This window comes from Sus scrofa, chromosome 3 (assembly GCF_054392235.1).
Source record: "Sus scrofa isolate SSC_HxYL_T2T_F1_AM1 chromosome 3, Sscrofa_HxYL_maternal_Yorkshire_Landrace_v2.0, whole genome shotgun sequence".
Lineage (NCBI taxonomy): Eukaryota > Metazoa > Chordata > Mammalia > Artiodactyla > Suidae > Sus > Sus scrofa.
This window is the reverse complement of record NC_139385.1, coordinates 30,346,094-30,364,785: the sequence shown is the minus strand read 5'-3', so window position 1 is coordinate 30,364,785 and position 18,692 is coordinate 30,346,094. Positions and strand designations below refer to the sequence as shown.

Sequence of the window (18,692 nt, the reverse complement as noted above, 5' to 3'; positions counted from 1 at the left end):
AAGCTCATTACAAAAACAAATTGGATTACTATATCAGTGATAGGTAAATTTCTTTTAATTCTGCTATAAAAGTTAAAAGACAAAAGTATTTAAACTACTGTAATTATGTTAATGGGTAGATAATATAAAGGGGTGTCAATTTTTCTTTTTTTTCTTTTTTCTTTTTTCTTTTTTTTTTTTAAGGGCCACACCTTAAAAAAGGCGAGGCACATGGAGTTTCCCAGGCTAGGGGTTGAGTTGGAGCTACAGCTGCCAGCCTACACCACAGCCACAGCAACTCAGGATCCAAACCACATCTGCAACCTACACCACAGCTCACAGCAATGCCAGATCCTTAACCCACTGAGCGAGGCCAGGGATTGAAATGGTAAAACCTCATGGTTACTAGTCGGGTTTGTGATGGGAACTCTAAGAGGCGTAAATTATGACATCAGTAGCATATAATGTGGAGAGAGAAGAGATAAAAGCAGAGAATTATTGTATGCTAATAAACTTAAGTTGACATTAGCTTTTAAAAGCCTCTTGGTAACTACAAAAAAAAAAAAATCTATGGACATTTCACCAAAAAAGAGAAAGGAATCAAACCCTATCAATACAGAAACACAGAAACACAAAAGAAGACAGCAAGAGAGAAAAAGAGGGACAAAAGAACTATAAGACACACAGAAAAGTTAACAAAATGGCAATAGTAAATCCTTCACTATCAATAAATCTAAATGGACAAAACTTTCCCTACTCCCAGAAAAAAAAAAAAAAACAAAGAAAGAGAGGGACTGAATGGATGAATAACCAAGGTCCAACTATATGCTCTTTACAGGAAACTCACTTTAGATTCAAGGGTATAAATTGGCTGAAAGAGAAGAGATAGAAAAAGTTATTCTATGAAAATTATAAGAAAAAGAAAGCAGGAATGGCTACATTTGTTTCAGAAAAAGTATATATTAAGTTAAAAAACTGTCTTTAGATAGAAAAATTACATAATAATAAAGGGGGTCAATTCAATAGGATCATATAACAATTGTAAATACATATGCACCCAACATCAAAGTACCTAAGTATATAAATAAATATTGACAGATCTGGAAAAAGAAACTTATACAATAATAGTAGGAGACTCAGAAAAATGGATTGAACATCCAGATAAAAAATCAATAAAGAAAGAGTGAATTTGAACACTAGAGACTGAACTGACTTATCAGACATACGGAGAACTTTTAACCAAACAGCAGAAGGATACACATTCTTCCCAAGCACACATGGAACATTTTCCAGTTTGGATGATATGTTAGATCACAAAACAAGTCATAGTGATTTTTTTAAAACTTCAAAATATTATAGTATTTTCTTCTGATGGAAATGGAATGAAACTAGAAGTCAATAATAGCATGAAAATGGGAAACCAGGAGTTCCTATTATGGCTCAGTGGAAACAAACCCAACTAGTATCCATGAGGATGTGGGTTTGATCTTTGGCCCTGCTCACTGGGTTAAGGATCTGGTGTTGCCATGATCTCCCTACCAAGTGGAGAAAGTTACCTTGGAAACAAGGAAAAATCCTGGGAGTCTGCAAGGGGCCTTCTGGGTGAACATAGCACTGCAATTTGCCTAGGGAACAGAGGGTAATTTGAGAATCATAGCAGACAGTCTGGGATTCTGCAGGGGGTCTCCTGGGTGGGCAGAGAGCCATAATCTGCCTAGGGAGTAGAGAAAGTTATCTCAGAAGCAGCACAAATGATTCTTTGTCTTTTTTTTTTTTTTTTTTTTTTTTTTTTTTTAGGGCCATACCCACGACATATGGAGATTCCCAGGGTAGGGGTTGAATTGGAGCTGTAACTGTCGGCCTACTTCACAGCCACAGCGACACCAGATCCAAGCCGTGTCTCCAAACTACACCACAGCTCTTGACAATGCCCGATCCTTAACCCAGTGAGCAAGGCCAGGGATCAAACCCTATGGATCCTAGTCATGTTCACTGACCACTGAGCCACGATGGGAACTCCCCTGAACTCTACAATTTCTGATGAGAAATCTGCTCATGATCTTATTGAGGATCCCTTGTATATGATGAGTCTCTTTTCCTTTACAGGTTTCAAGATTCTTTGCGTTTGGTTTTGGAAAGCTTGATTTTTGTGTGTATTGTGTTCATCTTCTTTGGACATCATTGACATTTTTTTATTATTATTAACATATAGTTGATTTATTACAACATTTTGTCAAGTTCTGTTGTACATCGAAGTGACCCAGTCACATGGACATCATTGATCATAATTGGATGTTTGTATTCATATAGTTCATCAAATGTGGGACATTTTAGTATCATTTATTCAAATATTCTTGCTCTGTTCTCTTTCTGAAAAACTCCTACAGTGCATGCGCTCATCCATTTGATGGTTTCTATGGTCTTATAGGCTCCATCTACTTTTATTTCATCTCTTTTGCTTTCTTTTTCATGGGCGCAATAATTTACATTGTCCTATCTTTTGTTGACTGATTCTTTCTTCTGCCTACTCAAATCTGTCTTTGAATCCTTCTAGTGAAGTTTTCATTTCAGTTAGTTATTGTACTTAACAGCTCCAAAATGTTTTTTCTCTTTAGGTTTTCTATCTCTTTATTGATATTTCCATTTTATTCATACACAGTTTTCTTAACTTTCTCCATATCTTTCTTTAGTTCTTTGAATACTTTTTAAAAGTATTTGTCTAGTAGGTTTACCATCAGCATTATTTTTTAGGGATAGTGTCTATTTATTTTCAATGAGTCATATTTTCCTGTTGGTCTGCATCTCTGTAATCAGAAGCAGCAATAAGTTATTAGAGCACAAATGCCCTACATTTGGAGGATAAGATCTTTTTGCTCACCCTGGCTTCCCCTAGCTATGTGCAAACTGCTCCAGGAACATGTACACACATGTCACCATGGTGCTGGGGATGCAGGATGGTAGATGCTAGTATATTAAGAGCAGAAATTGAAATTAACCGCAATTTATAGTCCAAGTATTCTCCTGGAATTCGCAAGATTTCAATAGACTACAAAATTCCAAAATAATTTATTAGACAAAATTTGCTAGTGTAATTTTTGTCCAGGTGAGTAGATTTCTTCATGCTTCCTACTCTGCCATCTTCCCAGAATACCCTGAATCTCTTTTACAGTGATGCAATATGTTAATACCTTAATTATTGATTTAAATTCATCTATTACTCTCTTGTTTAAAGTGGCCTTTTCACTACATCCCACAAGGTTCAAAATATTGTCCAAGAGGAACCGAGAGTGAATTAAGAATGTAGTCGTAGAAATTTATTTTGAAATTTGCAAAATATGGAGGTTTCTAAAATATTTTTGATTTTATTGTTGATTTTTAATTATATTTTTATAGATGACTATTATATAATTTTTATAATATGTTAAGGCTTCTTTTTTGACTGATAAATGACTGAAGTAAGAGCTAGAATCCCAATTTTGCTCACCTGCCATGTAGATGATTCTCACAAAGCCATACTGCATAAAATAGAGAGCTGGAGAACCCCACTTATAGTCCATCCATTTACCGCCACTACCAAAAAGTAGAAGGTCACCTGAGCCTATACCAGAAATCAATGTCCAGCCCCTCCTTCTATGATAGCCTTTGATTATGAAATCCTAGAATCTCATGGGACTAAACAAATGAAGACTTATTAGAGAAAATAGATACTAAATTTCAAAAATATCCATTTAGTTATTAACACTGGACTCCACAGTACTGATTTCTGTGTCTCTTTTACTTTTTAGAGTCACCAGAGTTTTCTTTAGGCTTACAATAAGTAAAGGTTGAGCCAATAGTAGACTAACTTCTTTATATCTCATTCCTATTCTTCAGGTGAATATGCTTCTCTAAGAGGTTCACTGCTATTTATTTTTGAATTAATTTTTATTTATTTCATAAATTGAATATGGCCTTTTTAGGGAGATAAGCTTATGTTAATAAAAATCCATCTTGGGAGTTCCCGGTGTGGCTCAGTGGGTTATGAACCCAACTGGTGTCCATGAGGATGTGGATTCAATCCCTGGCCTCGCTCAGTGGGTTAAAGATGCAGCATGGCTGGGAGCTGTGATGCAGGTTGCAGACATGACTCAGATCTAGCATTGCTGTGGCTGTGGCACAGCCAGGAGCTACAGCTCGATTCTATCCCTAGCCATGGAACTTATATATTCCTCAGATGCGGCCCTAAAAAGAAAAGAAAAAAATCTATCTGGACGCACACCTTTGCACACTTTTAATTTAAATTATGACAGTAGCCTCCAGTAGTAGTGATTCTCTAATCGCTGAGAAATAAGTTATTTGCAAAAACTCTGTGGGTTTTAACTTTAGAAGCATGGGCTGGAAAACTTCAGGTCTTCTATGCTACTCATATTTACTGTATGACCAGTGAAATATAGTTGACTTGTGTTCATCATTATTCTTTTCTTTTAGGTCAGATCAAAAATTGGCTATTGCCCACAATTTGACGCCTTGCTGGATTACATGACTGCTCGGGAAATAATGACTATGTATGCCAGGTTATGGGGGATTCCTGAGAAGCAGATTAACCATTATGTAAATAAGTCAATACAATCACTGAATCTGGAGCCATATGCTGACAAGTTTATCTATACTTACAGGTAAGATATACCAATGCTCTCGTTACAGATAAAATTGAGGCGCCCTCCTCTGTTTCTGATTTTTGGAAGCGCCACTTACAAACAGAAGTGCCACTGACAAACAGAAACAATGACTGGGAAGTAATCTAATGCCCTGTCAGTATTTAGATGCCAGCAACCAAGTAGACCTAATTCGTATCACATTTTTCCCTTGCAGAGGTGAAACTCACAATCCTGGTTCTATTGCAATATAGCCATTGAATTACAAAAGAGAGCATCTTTGTCCATTGTTCTTTGTTTCTCAAGTAAGGACAATGTGAAATTCTTTGTATTGGCCCGGTCATTATGTAGTTTATATATCTGGGAGGCTCGAGGAACTTTTGTAAACAAAAGTCACCTTTCTACCTTTAGAATGAAAATGATTTGATTTATATATATGGATTTGAGTTTGATGGTTTGTTTAAGTCACATGCAATAAAGCATTTTTAGTAAGTCTGCTATTCCCTGTGATTCAGTATTTTGGAACTAAGCAAATTGTTTCCTGTAAATAATGGATATGTATTAAACAGATGTTTTAAATTACTGTTGCATCTCTGTTTCTGCTTTCTGTCTCCTTCTTTGACTGTGAAGTGGAGGAAACAAACGTAGACTGAGTACTGCTATTGCCCTAATGGGAAAGCCCTCCGTCATCTTCCTGGACGAGCCATCAACTGGTATGGACCCAGTAGCCCGGCGCCTGCTCTGGAACACAGTGACACAGACCCGTGAAAGTGGCAAAGTCATCATCATAACATCTCACAGGTGTGGTTCACTGAGAGGCTTGGTTAAGGATTAGAAGAGCCGTAGTGGTTATGGTAGAGCATTATTTGGGGGTGCTAATATTGGAGAGTAAACTTGCCCGAGCATGTGAGCTTCTCGTGAATCCTAATGAATGGAATGGCCAAGCATCCTCATTGAGAGGCAAGAGCAGGAAGTTTAAGAGCTGTTCCATTTGAATATTTGGTCCCTTATGACTTATTAAAAAATTATAGTTGCTTTACAATGTTATATTCATTTCAGGCTTGCAACCTAGTGAATCAATATTTTTTATAGATTATGCTCCACTTAAAGTTGTTATAAAATATTGGCTATATTCCATTTGCTGTAAGATATACCCTATAGCTTATTTATTTTACTAATTTCAATTTGAAAATATCTCCATTTGCCATGATGTTGATGATGGCAGAAAAGGGTTTTCAAAGAGAGTCACAAAATACTGGATGTTTGAACTACAGAATTTCTTCCAATAGAGACTTCTTTTTTTAAGCTTTACATCATTCTGGTATTTTGTTTTGCTAGTATGGAAGAATGTGACGCTCTTTGTACTAGGCTGGCCATCATGGTAAAGGGAAAGTTTGTGTGCCTGGGCAGCCCTCAGCATCTCAAGAACAAATTTGGCAATGTTTACATCCTAAAAGCCAAGATCAAGATTGATAAGGATGAGAACAAATTAAAGGATTTTAAAGATTTTATGGCAACAACCTTCCCAGGTAAAAAGAACATCATTGGGTTAACATCATTATAAATGTGTTAGATCATATTTTTTGTTCTCATCATCCACATGCTGTTTATCTCCAATAACTATTTCTTGTGAATTATAGATGTTAATTGCATTTCCAATGCTTGCTATTTTAAACCTTTTAGGTATGGTTGTGCTAGGAAGTTTATACAAAGAATAGGTATGTTCACCAATCTCTTGAGTATTAACTAGTAAGGCAGTTGTAGATTAGAACTCTTGATACAATTTATATAGCTAAAGCCATATGTTTGATCACAATGCTCAATTGTTATCACATAATCTGTATAAGTCTGCTAGGGCTGCTATAATAAAATACCACAGACTATGTGACTTAAATGGCAGAATTTTTTTTCTCACAGTTCTGAGGTTAGACATTCAAGATCAAGGTTTCAGGAGGTCTGGTGATTCCTGAACTCTCCCTACTTGCCTTGCAGATGGCCCTCTTTTCACTGTAGCCTCAGCTTTTTCCTGGATGTGTACATCCCTGGTGTCTCTTGCTCTTCTTATCAAGATATTGGTCATAGTGGATTCTAATCCACTATGACCACATTTATTTCGAATTACTTCCTTAAAGGGTCCATGTCCAAACACAGTCAACTGGGGTTAGGACTTAGGCATATGAATTTGGCAGGAAGGGGTACAATTCATTCCATAACATCACTCATGAAAAGCCTTAAGTTTTTTTCCCCCTCGCACTAAAACATAACTCTGGTCTTTTGCTGTCCCAGTCAGGATAAGGAGTTGAAAATCAAACCAGAACTGCTAAGCTTTTCTCTCCTTTCAAGAGTAGCTGCTTCTTCACGCTATATTCAATAAGTTTTCTCTGCCTATATGGTAAATGCTAGAAACAACAACCGTTTCTGTCTTTACCTTTCTTTCCTAAACATAAAGCAGGAACGTGGTAAGACTTAATAATTCTGGTTTTGCATCTGAGTTTCCACTCTGCCAGGCTGAGCAAAATATCATAGAAGTTCCCATGGTGTGTCAGGCTGAGGAATTGAAAGTTTATCTTCTAGGCAGTGGAAAATAGCTTGATTGATTGCATAGTAAGAATGGAGAGCAGAAAATTAAAAAGGATTGGATGGTAGGGCAGATGTGAGGAACAGATGTGAGGGAAAAAGAATTACCTCAGTGTTAATGGTCTATTAAGTTCAACATTCACTTATGCTTTCATCCAGCAAATATTTTTGAGATATAGTCCATAAATCACTACAAAGAAAAATTATGACCAGAAAACTTCATTTACTATGTGCTGTCCTAGCAACTTGTTCTACTTGAAGCAAGGACACAACACCAACCAGAAACTTATCCTCAAGGATGTGGATACAAGAGTGTTCATGGAAATGTGTGTTTGAGGCATATTTTCAACTGGGGGTGGTGATTTCTCAGTCTTTCCTCACATTATCTTGAGAATGTAGCTATTCAAATATGACAAATCAAAAAGGAACTGATATGTAACTATACATAATCATTGATTTTTTTAAAAAGAAAATACTATAAGCAAAGGGCAGCTAAAATATTCATTTCTAAAAACTTACTACAGAAATGAGGACTATTTAAGATAAAGGATTCCACACAATCTCAAGGAAATTTAAGTCACTATGCATTCTTTTTGTAAAAACTGCAAATATGATGATATGATTCAGTTTCTTCCCTTTGGAAGAGTATATCTGAAAAGTACGCCTGATCAAATAACACTATGTAAAATGAAAACAAAAATATTTTAATCCATTTTTAGTTTATTTTTGTGTATGCTTTGAGGGTGTGTTCTAGTTTCATTGATTTGCATGCAGCTGTCCAGGTTTCCCAGCCATACTTGCTGAAAAAACTGTCTTTTTCCCATTTTATGTTCTTGCCTCCTTTGTCAAAGATTAATGGACCATAGATGTCTGGATTTATTTCTGGGTTCTCTATTCTGTTCCATTGGTCTCTATGTCTGCTTTGGTACAGGTAGCACACTGTCTTGATGACTGTGGCTTTTGTAATATTGCCTGAAGTCTGGGAGAGTTATGCCTCCTGCTTGGTTTTTGCTTCTCAGGATTGCTTTGGCAATTCTGGGTCTTTTGTGGTTCCACATAAATTTTTGGATTGTTTGCTCTAGCTCTGTGAAAAATGTCATGATTAATTTGATAGGCATTGCATTGAATCTATAGATTGCTTTGGGTAGTATGGCCATTTTTACAATATTAATTCTTCCAACCCAGGAGAATGGAATATGTTTCCATTCCTTTGAATCCTCTCTAATTGCCTTAATTAATGTTTTACAGTTCTCAGCAAATAAGTCTTTCAACTCCTTAGTCAGGATGTTGGACTTTGTCAAATGCTTTTTCTGCATCTATTGAGATGATCATGTGGTTTTTGACTTTTCTCTTGTTAATGTGGTGTATGATATTTATTGATTTGCATATGTTGAACCATCCTTGTGAACCTGGGATGAATCCCACATGGCCATGGTGTATGATCTTTTTTATATGTTGTTGGATTTGGTTGGCTAAAATTTTTTTTTTGTCTTTTTGTGTTTTTAGAGCCACACCTCCAGCAGGTGGAGGTTCCCAGGCTAAGGGTCTAATTGGAGCTATACTGCTGGCCAATGCCAGAGCCACAGCAACCTCAGATCCAAGCCATGTTTGCAGCCTACACCACAGCTCACGGCAATGCCAGATCCTTAACCCACTGAGCAAGGCCAGGGATCAAACCCACATCCTCATAATTCCTAGTCGGATTCATTTCTGCTGCTCCATGACGGGAACTCCCAGTTGGCTAAAATTTTGTTGAGAATTTTTGTGTCTATATTCATCAAATATATTGGCCTAAAGTTTTCTTTTTTTGGTGGTATCTTTGTCTGGTTTTGGAATTAGGGTGACTAAATGTAATTATTTCTCTCAGGAAAAAAAATAAGAAAATTCTTTATTAACCAACATACTAAATAAAAGGAAGAGTAAAAATTAAAGAAATGGTGAGCTGAAACACTGAGCAGGACAAAAATACAAATCCTGGGATTAAATGCCATTGTCAGCACTTTTATAATTGTATTTAAATTAATTACCTGCCTTCTCTCTTACTTTCTCTCAAATGCTTACCTGTATTTCTGTTCAGTGTTTTCCTATTTTCCTCCTTTCCAGTTTCAATTTCCCCTGTACTTTCTGTACCATTTGCTCTCAATAGTTAAGTATTTCTGAAATGTTTTCTTAAAAAAAAAAAAAATCCTCTCCAGTGCTATCCATTGTCTTTTCATATCTCCTTATTATCCCGAAATCTGATTTCTTACCCTTACAGTTATAATTTAAGATTTTCTTTCCTAGCATCTATACAGTTTCTCCAGTGGGAAAAAAGAGAGCCAAAGATGGACCTCAGGTCCCCCGTGTTCAGTATGCTTCCTGGGAAGCCCTCTTGGGTCTAACCTCACAGGGATCACTGGGTGAATCTCTGGGGCTTTACCAAAGGAGAATGCAATAAAGACAGAGAAGAGAGCTGGTGCTTAAAACAACCGGCCCTCAGACCTTGGCAAATCCCTTTCCTCCTTGCAGCAGCAATAGAGCTAGTTTCCAGTGGCTCTGCCTATCTGCAGAGCTGAGCTTGTGGCCATGTCTGGCATGGGAGCTCAGAGGGGACTTCTGCCTGATTTGCATCTCCAACCCGTGACCTGTACTGGGTGTGGAGCCCATTCCCTGCTGACCAGAGAAGCCAAGTCAAAGGCATCTGCTGGGTCTAACCTCCAGTCCCCTCCAGTCAGGAAGCCTGGTCAGAGAATTCAAAAAGCCATGGAGCCCATCCCACAGCTGCACTTTGGCCTTATCCAACCAAAAAGCTCAATTGGCACCGTTGCCTTATTTGGGAAAATCTAGTCGGCTCTGTGTGGTTGGTTGTTATTAGGTTTCATTTTTTCAGATTCAAGTACATTTGCTCTAGCTTTGGTTTTGATTTATTTACATAGGCTACCGACGAATTCAAGCCACCTCAAGTCTAATGGCTTCTAGTTTGATTATACTATCATAAATTTTAAAATATTTAAAATCCCATTTAATTTAATTTTTAAGGATTTGCAAATATACAATGATAAGTGTATCTGTTTGTTCCACATTTGAAATGGATTCTACCTCTCCCACCTCAATTACCCCAGAAATTCTTATTCATCTGTAACGGAACATGGCCTGACCTTGGGGTTTACATGTATGATTTCTTCTTTCACTTGGCATATGATCATGTGAATAGCAAAGAGGCTTTGTCCGGCCCTCCTCCCCAGAAAACACACTAAACACGCACACTTGCTCACACAACTAGAATAAAAATTCTACCCATTTATATTCTCAGCCCTATGTTTGGGAATAAAGTCTTATAGTAACAGACGTTTAGAAGGCTCAGGTTTCACCCTTTGGGCATATGAGTTCACAACATTTCTGTGTGTGAAACCCCTTCCTCTGTAATTACTATGAACTCCCTCAAGTATAACCTACTACAGCAGGAATCAATCTGCTGAAAGAGTTAACTACGTCATGTATATGAAAGAGGTAGGTTTGGCGATTATGTCCCTTTTTTATTAGCCACATCTCATCACCCCTCTGTTACACATTACCTTGATAAATCCATATTTTGGCATTTTAAATGTAATATTTTAGATTCTGCATCTGTCCTATCTTTCCTTTCTTAGGTAGTGAATTAAAACATGAGAATCAAGGGATCCTTGACTACTATGTTCCCAGCAAGGACAACAGCTGGGGAAAGGTGACTGCAGAAGCCATGGCCTTCTAATATTACCTGCTAAGAGGGCACTAATGATGGGGAAAGTATTTGGCATTTAGTCGTGAGGACTGGGTGCCTGCAGGCATAGAAGCACCAGAGACTTTAGGTTACTTTTTAATGGTCCTAGGAGTTCATTGCTTCCGATTTTTACCTCCAAATCCCATTTTTGTCTATACTTCCATCAAGAGAATGGGGACAGAGACCTGCTTTCTCTCAAGGATCTATTTTATCTGTCATTTTATCTCCTCCTTCTGAAGTACCATTTGTCCTCTAACAGTAACTTGGCAGCAGTTGGAGGAAGTGGAGGAGAGGCTCATCGGGGTTGGGGGGTGGGGAGTGGAGGGGAAGACTGCATGGTAACTGTACTTTTTGTTGTTGCCATTAAAGATGTTTGGTATTTTGGAGGAAGCTAAAGAAGAATTTCATTTAGAAGACTATTCCATCAGTCAAATAACGCTGGAACAAGTTTTCCTGACCTTTGCTAACCCAGAGAACACAGAAGCTCATGGTTGAAAAAAAAAAAAAGGTGCCTTGACACTGACTTGCAACTCTTGACCCTGTGTCTTCTTTAGACTACTCTCTACTATCCCCGGATACAGAGAGAGGCATTCCTAAGGGTATATATCTTGGTGTAAATATATTTACTTAATAAAGAGTCCCCCAAAGGAGACCTTATGTCCCTTCTTTCTGGACTTACATGAGTGGACTGTATACTCAGCATGTACGAATCTAAAGACATTTGGTGAAATTTCTGTTTTCGATCCTAGAAATATGAAAGCGTAGCAATTATTAGGGTGAGGACAAGGACCTTTTCCCAAGTATTCTGTATATCTGAAAACATTCAGAAATGATGAAGCTGTCAGATAGGACATTCTGAAGAGAAAGTGCTTTGTGTTTCAGCAGCTGAGTTATAGAGAAGAGGACCATAAAGCCTGGAGCAAAAATCACACACACACACACACACACACACACACACACACACACACACCAGTCTTCTAGCAAAAGGAGTCTAAGATTGATATCAAAGTTAATGGAGATAAGTGGGCTATTTCCAAAACTCAAACCAAGATTCTACATTGTAGAGAATCTTTGCACTAAGAACATTTAGAGTCCAAGAAAGGAAACAAAATCATTCTTTAAAAACAGTATGTTTTCTTCCTTATTCTTGATGTACCTCTGATTAAGAAGGGAAAGAGGGAGAAACAAGGCATATAGAGAGGGAGACAGAGAATTTTCCTACTTCTTGTTTGGGCAGATGGAGTTCCCCCACAAGCAACATGAAAAATCTAATCATGTCTGCAAGATCGTGAGCAGATTAGTAGACAAGTGGGACAATCTTTCTCAAATTATAAAGTGGGAAAAGTCAGTGAAGCTGTTCTATTTTGGGTAGTTTGGGGGTGGAGATTTTTATATCCTTAACTGGATATTGTGAGTAATAGATGTCTAGAAGCTATTCTCTGTTCTGTTTTGTTTTTATTTGTTTGTTTGTTTGTTTTCTGTAATGTAACTTTCTGTAGGTTCCATTCCAATACCTGCCATAGATCTCTGACAAGTAATTTCGGTAATTACAAAATTTGTTTCCCAGGCTGGCCATCTTGAAAAGGGGAGAGGGAACTCATTAACTTTTTCCTTGCATCTTGTCTCCCAGTTGGCGTCATTAATGACCCTTTAAAAAAATTCTTCGTCTCTCTTTCACTCTCCCTCCCTATCACCTATCCTGCCTCTTCATCTTCCAGCAAGAAACAAACATTATGTGTCAGTTCCTCTACTAAGCACTTTCCACGCCTTGCATCATTTAATCCCATGACAACCTTCTGAGGTAGGTAATGCTGCCACTGTCCTCATTGTATATGGGATGCTCCGAAGGGTTAAGAGATTCACCCAATAAGCAAGCATGAATATCAGTGTCCCATCAAGAGCCAGGGAACCACAGGGCAATTTGAACAGGGAAAGCAAAAGGAATCATTATAACAGGGATTTGCTCTTAGAAGGTCAAGAGAACTCAAGAGAATACCCTATGGATGAGGGAAAATGCCCAAGGAAGAAAGGGCTCCTCCCCAAGGCTGGGATTCAGATCTTCTAGCAGAAGGTTTAGCTGTGGCTCACTTGAATGTGGGGAAGTTCATTGACCTTGGGCCAGGACGGTTCCATACCTCAGGGTACAGGCTGCCTAGGCTGGCTAACGGGGAACCACGGGCTGGGTCAGGCAAGTAGAAAACCCTTCTCTGGGGTTGTCGTTCCCAGGTCTGTTCTTAAAATACATTCACCTTCCTATTACCTCTTTGCTCCGCTTCCTGTAGGTATTAATCAAGTACAGACCTAAAGCTTAATGAGGTCGAAAAGAGGAAGGGAAAGAAACAACCCTTCTCTGGGGTTGTTGGCAGTGCTAAGAAGGGTTACCTCTGTCAATCCCTGGAATCCACATTATTGGCGGGTGGGGAGAGGGAAGTGGCAGGAAGGGCGAACCACAAAATGTCCCCATCTGCTGCGGGCTGCAGCAGTAAGAGCAAGAAGAATCTAAGAAAACACCCTTAACCACGAATAGAAGCCCTTTGTCCTGCAGTGTTCCTCCAGCGCCCCTCTCTTGGCAAAGCAGGGGAAAAGAATTCAAAACCTGTGATTCCTTAAGTTATACTGGAGCTGAGTATTTCTTTGGGGTCAGCCAAGAGAAGCAAGCATCAGTGAAAGGTCTGCAGGTGGGGTCAGATGGGAGGCTGGCGGGTCAGGGCAGAGAGAGCTGACTGTGCTGCAGGGTATTTCTTGAGCTGCACCGTCTAGGGCAGGGGCGGCACCCGCTGACAGGTTCAGGGTGGGAGCAGGGGAAAGACCAGAGATGAGGCTTATGCCCGACGATTAGCAGCCTTGGGGTGCCCGGCTGGTGGGGGTTTGCAGATCACTGTGCCTGAGCCTCTGGAAAGTCTCCTTTAAGCCGCACAAACCCTGGGGCGGGGGCAGCCCCTGGCTCTCCTTAAATGGCCCGCCGCCAGCCACCCGTCCGGCTGAGGGTGACCTTGACACGTGAAGGAGAGGGGAGACCACGAGATGTAAGGGATGATGGGCTGAGCAGGAAGGCGTTCTGTGGCTGCGGGGTGGGGACGTGCTGGGGACGAGGCACGTGGGCGCTTATGCTGGGCCGGATCGGGGGTGGCGGTGGGGCTGGAGGCAGCGCGCGCAGGTTCCTCCCACCCACTTGACATGCAACCCGGCCTCGATACTTCGTTGCGGTACTCGCGCGAAGCCAAGGCAACAAACCTGTTCCAGGGACGGTTGAGAGGGACGTTAGGAGGAAGCGCCCAGCAGGTTCAAGGGGCTCCTGGCTGTAGCAGAGGCAGTTGTGAGTGGTGAGTCCCCGGGACCTCCCTCGCTTCCTTTCCCATGGCTTGCGAAGAGGTGCTCAGGTCTCCCCCACTCCCCGCCCCCTTGCTCCCTCCCTCCCCATCCCGACAAATCACAGCAGACAGGCTCCCAAAGAGACTTATTCGTAGTCCCCAAACACACACAGGCGCTCACCAGGACAAATTCAACACATGCACTCTTGGAAATTTTATTTGGGCTGTGCTAAGTATTTGAACGCGAGGGTTTTGGAAGCACACGTTTTGGTACAAATCCAGACGAGTCCACAATTGATGTGCTGTCTGGCTTCCTCAGCTGGGGCTGCTATAATAGAATCCCATAGGCTGGGGGACTTTCAAAACTACATGCGTTTGTTTCTCACAGTTATGGAGACTCAAGGCTCCCTGCAGATCCCTGCCTGGTGGGAGCCCAATTCCTGGTTCCTAGACTGGGCTTCTTACTGTGTCTACGTGGCAGAAGGGGCAAGGGGCTCTCTGAGGCCTGTTTGATAAGGTCACTGATCCTGTTCTTCAGGGTTCTAGTCTCATGACCTAATCCCCTACCAAATCTCCCACCTCCTGATGCAGTCACACTAGGGTTAGGCTATCAGTATATGAATTTTGAGGGTACACACACAGTCAGTTTATAGCAATGACCTAAGGAAAATTATTTGATTTCACTAGGCCTCCGTTTCCTCATCTGTAGAAAAAGGACACAACGGGTACCTATCTCAGAGGATGATTGCAATATTCAAATTACGAGAACATAGTTCAGTAAATAGAAAAGGGTGTGGGAGTTAAGTACTCCATTTGTCTTAGTTTCCCTCTGTCAAAGCAAAAATTGCACCAAAGTTAAACCAGGCAAGGAAGACTCCGTGCAAATCTATTGGAATAGGGAAGGCAAAGCAGAATTCGATCTGAGCTCAACTCTGCTGAAACAAAAAGTTCAGGAAGGTTTTTCAGGCTGGGATGAGATAGTGGGGAACGTACTAGAGGACTTTAGGGAAGAGGGTTTCAATAGAAGGTGTCGAGTTATTTCCTGAGTTTGCAAAAGTTTTCTCTGTGATTAGGCCGGTGGTACCCACTGAAGGTAGCTCCCACCTTCCCTAGGAACAGAAGCGCTATCTTTCTTTCTTTTTTTTTTTTTTTTTTGTCTTTTTGCCATTTTCTTGGGCTGCACCCGTGGCACATGGAGGTTCCCAGGCTAGGGGTCAAGTTGGAGCTGTAGCCACCAGCCCACACTAGATCCACAGCAACTCGGGATCCAAGCCGTGTCTGCAACATATACCACAGCTCACAGCAACGCTGGATCTTGAACCCACTGAGCAAGGCCATGGATCGAACCCTCAACCTCATGGTTCCTAGTCAGATTCATTAACCACTGAGCCGAGTGCTATCTTTCTTGACTGCATTTCAAAGGATGACTCCTCGTTCCTTAAGACATTGTTTGCATGGTGAAACAGGAAAGACTTTTTTTTAAAAAAAAGACTGACATGTATTTCAAAGACACAGAGAAATAATTTATAATTACAAGTTTTCTAAAGAAAATGGTTTAACAAAAGAGAAGTCAGGACCTAGAGCCAGATCCCGACGGAAAGTTAGTCAAGCTCATGAGAACTTTAAGGCTGTCTTGGTCACCTCATTTTATGCAGAGTAGGTGGAAGACTTTTTTTTTTTTAAGATATCTATATTTTATAGAATTAAGACCCTGTGTTCCATTCAGAACAGGAAATGAAGTAACGCAGTGAATAAATCTCATTCTAGTCATTCAAGCCTGTAATCCAATGATTCCTTTTCATTGTTCTTTTGAGCCCACACTTCAGTAGGTTGTCCTAAAATTTTTCAGACACTTTAGGTTCATGCGCCTTCTACCTCTTCTGCCATTCCCCCAACACCCCAGGGTTGCATCCAAGTTTGGGGGAACAGGGGCAAGAGTGCATTTGGTATTTAGGACGTCAAAAGTCCAAGAATAACAGAAGTAAAACCATTGAATCATTGACGTAGTAGCCATCACTGAATTCCTAAAAGTTGGTTGTACACATGCCAGAAAGACCCTTCATGTGCCAGGAGCACTCAATCCAAAACCCAGAGTGACTTGGGTATATTGTTATAAAGCAGATTATAGAGTGAGAAGGCAGCGACTGTTTATTCTTATCAGTGATTGGTTAGAAGAATCTTTTTAAAGATAGGGAATTGGTTAATGCTTAGATCATATCAACGTGGGGAAGGAGTTTAAGTTTTGCTTAACTCATGCCAAAGGCATAAGCAAGAATTGACCCACATCAAGGTAGTAGTATAAAATAAACTAAATCAAACTTTGTCTGATTAAACAGGTTTTGTCTACTCAGGGAATTTTCAAGACTGGCCTCTGTTTGTTTTTGATTTTGACAAGCACTATCAACAAAGTGCTGTCTATTCTGCCATTTTTCTTTTCTCTATGTATGTATTTTTACAAAGAAGCTTTATATCACATGTAATATCTTGCAACTTTTTTCCTTTAATGATGTATTATCCTGCTATGAAAGTACAGTATTTATCTTCTTCTCTGAAACAGATGACTATGATTTAATTGAAGGGATTGCCACTATTTCAGGATTCCATCTGTTTCCACTTTCTTGTACTAAAACAAGTGTTCTAGTGAACATCTTTCTGCATAAATCATTGTTTTGCTGTGATTTTGTTTATGAACTCTGTTTCTATGTGTTTTTTCCTCTTTAAGCGTTTGATCTACAACACAAATTCCTTTGTTGTTGATGTAACAGACATGTACTGAGTGTCTTTTGCAGCTAGTCATAATATTTGTTCCTGCTGAGGCACACCCACCTTCCAGTGAAAAATTCAAGAATGGCATAGTTGCAGAGTTGGAAGCTGCATGAATTGTAAATTGCTATCATGCCATCGCCACATGAACACAATGCCTGCCGTGCCATTCTGATTGTGGTTAGTCTTATATTGAGGTTTTTGGGAATGCATCTTTTATATAAATAATGCACAGTGACTAAGCTCCATGTTGTTTGAGACACAGGAAAATAAGATACCATCACCACCCCTGGGCTGTTTAAGGTCTGGTATCACTTTCTTAAAGCCAGAATTTATAGTTTTCTATCTGTGTCCAGTATAAAGGAGTTGTCATGATTTTAAAGACGTTTTCCTTCTTAAAATATACCATTTTTTCTTTCTTCTTTCTATGGCCCTCGCGAATTGTGTTAAGATCCACATGGTCTACACTTCTAGAAATTTCAGATGAATCGTAACACAGTAATTTTTGATCTCTCCCATAATAAAGGTGTTTTTCTCCTGAAGCATAATTTATATGAAAAGCTCAGATTTTGATCAATGATCTGGTCAGTTTTGAAACAAGTACAGCCCTATCAAGACACAGATAGTTTCGGTCACACTAGAAAGTTTATCCTTGCCCCTTTGCTGTCAGCTATGTCTCTCTCCCTGCTCCCTCAACCACAAATATGATAGTGCCTTTTCTGTGAACTCTTATGAATGGAATGATGCAGAATGTACTGTCTTGTGTCTGGTTTTTTCCCCTTACACCCCTTTGTACACTTCCCCCCGCTGTTACTAGACTTTTGATCTGTTTTCTGTTTCCTATAATTTTACATGAACTTCTTGTGTATTCTGTGCAGAAAATCTTTATCAATGCATGTATTTTCTTTCTCTGGCTTGCCTGTTTTCTTAGCAGTGTCTTTCAAAGAGAAAAAGGGTTTTTTTTTTTTTTTTTTGCTTTTTAGGGTCACGTCCACAACATATGGAGGTTCCCGGGCTAGGGGTGGAATCAGAGCTGCAGCTGCCAGCCTACACCACATCCACAGCAATGCAGGATCCAAGCCACGTCTGTGGCCTACACCACAGCTCATGGCAATGCCGGATCCTGAACCCACTGAGCGGGACCAGGAATCAAACCCACATCCTCATGGATACTAGTCGGGTTTGTTTCCACTGAGCCGTAACAGGAGCTTCCAGTTTTTATATTATTGAAGTCTAATTTTTTAATTTTTCCTTTATGGTATATACTTTGGGCATTCTACGTAACAAGTCTTCACCTATACAAAAGTTACACAGAGATTTTCTGTTTTTTCAAAAGTTCTATAATTTTAGCCATTTAGATTTAGGTTTGAAATGTGAAGGTGAATTTAATGGCAAAATGTATCCGTGATCTGTTTTGGGTTAATTTTTGCATATGGTGTAAGGTAAAGTCCGGTCTCGCTTTTTTCCATAAAGATAATTGAGCTGTCCCAGCACCATTTAAAAAGGTGCTGATTGAAGTATAGTTGATTTACAGTGTTGTGATGGTTTTAGGTTACAGCAAAGTGATTCAGATGATGTGTGTGTGTTTGTGTCTGTGTGACATATGTATGTATAAGCATATATATATATTAATTTTCAGATTCTTTTCCATTATAGATTATTACAAGATACTGAATATAGTTCCCTGTG

The 18,692-nt window shown here is 39.7% G+C and overlaps 2 protein-coding genes across 4 annotated transcripts in view; both read left to right on the top strand.

The window, feature by feature from the left end:
* The window catches only part of ABCA14 (ATP binding cassette subfamily A member 14), a 203,442-nt gene extending 191,861 nt beyond the window's left edge, over positions 1 to 11,581 (top strand). For 2 of the 3 annotated variants that reach the window (XM_085017381.1, XM_085017380.1), the window contains 5 exons: positions 4,447 to 4,634; positions 5,244 to 5,414; positions 5,952 to 6,142; positions 10,820 to 10,893; positions 11,299 to 11,581. In XM_085017381.1, coding sequence (XP_084873507.1) covers positions 4,447 to 4,634; positions 5,244 to 5,414; positions 5,952 to 6,142; positions 10,820 to 10,893; positions 11,299 to 11,424 — 750 coding nt within the window. In that variant the 3' untranslated portion in view covers positions 11,425 to 11,581. The remainder of the gene's footprint in view (positions 1 to 4,446; positions 4,635 to 5,243; positions 5,415 to 5,951; positions 6,143 to 10,819; positions 10,894 to 11,298) is intronic. The other variant, XM_085017382.1, reaches the window with a different exon arrangement.
* The window catches only part of ABCA15 (ATP binding cassette subfamily A member 15), a 162,961-nt gene that overhangs the window by 16,611 nt on the left and 127,658 nt on the right, over positions 1 to 18,692 (top strand). Inside the window, exons 5-7 of the mRNA XM_085017386.1 lie at positions 4,447 to 4,634; positions 5,244 to 5,414; positions 5,952 to 6,142. The gene's annotated coding sequence lies outside the window, so the exon portion shown is untranslated. The remainder of the gene's footprint in view (positions 1 to 4,446; positions 4,635 to 5,243; positions 5,415 to 5,951; positions 6,143 to 18,692) is intronic.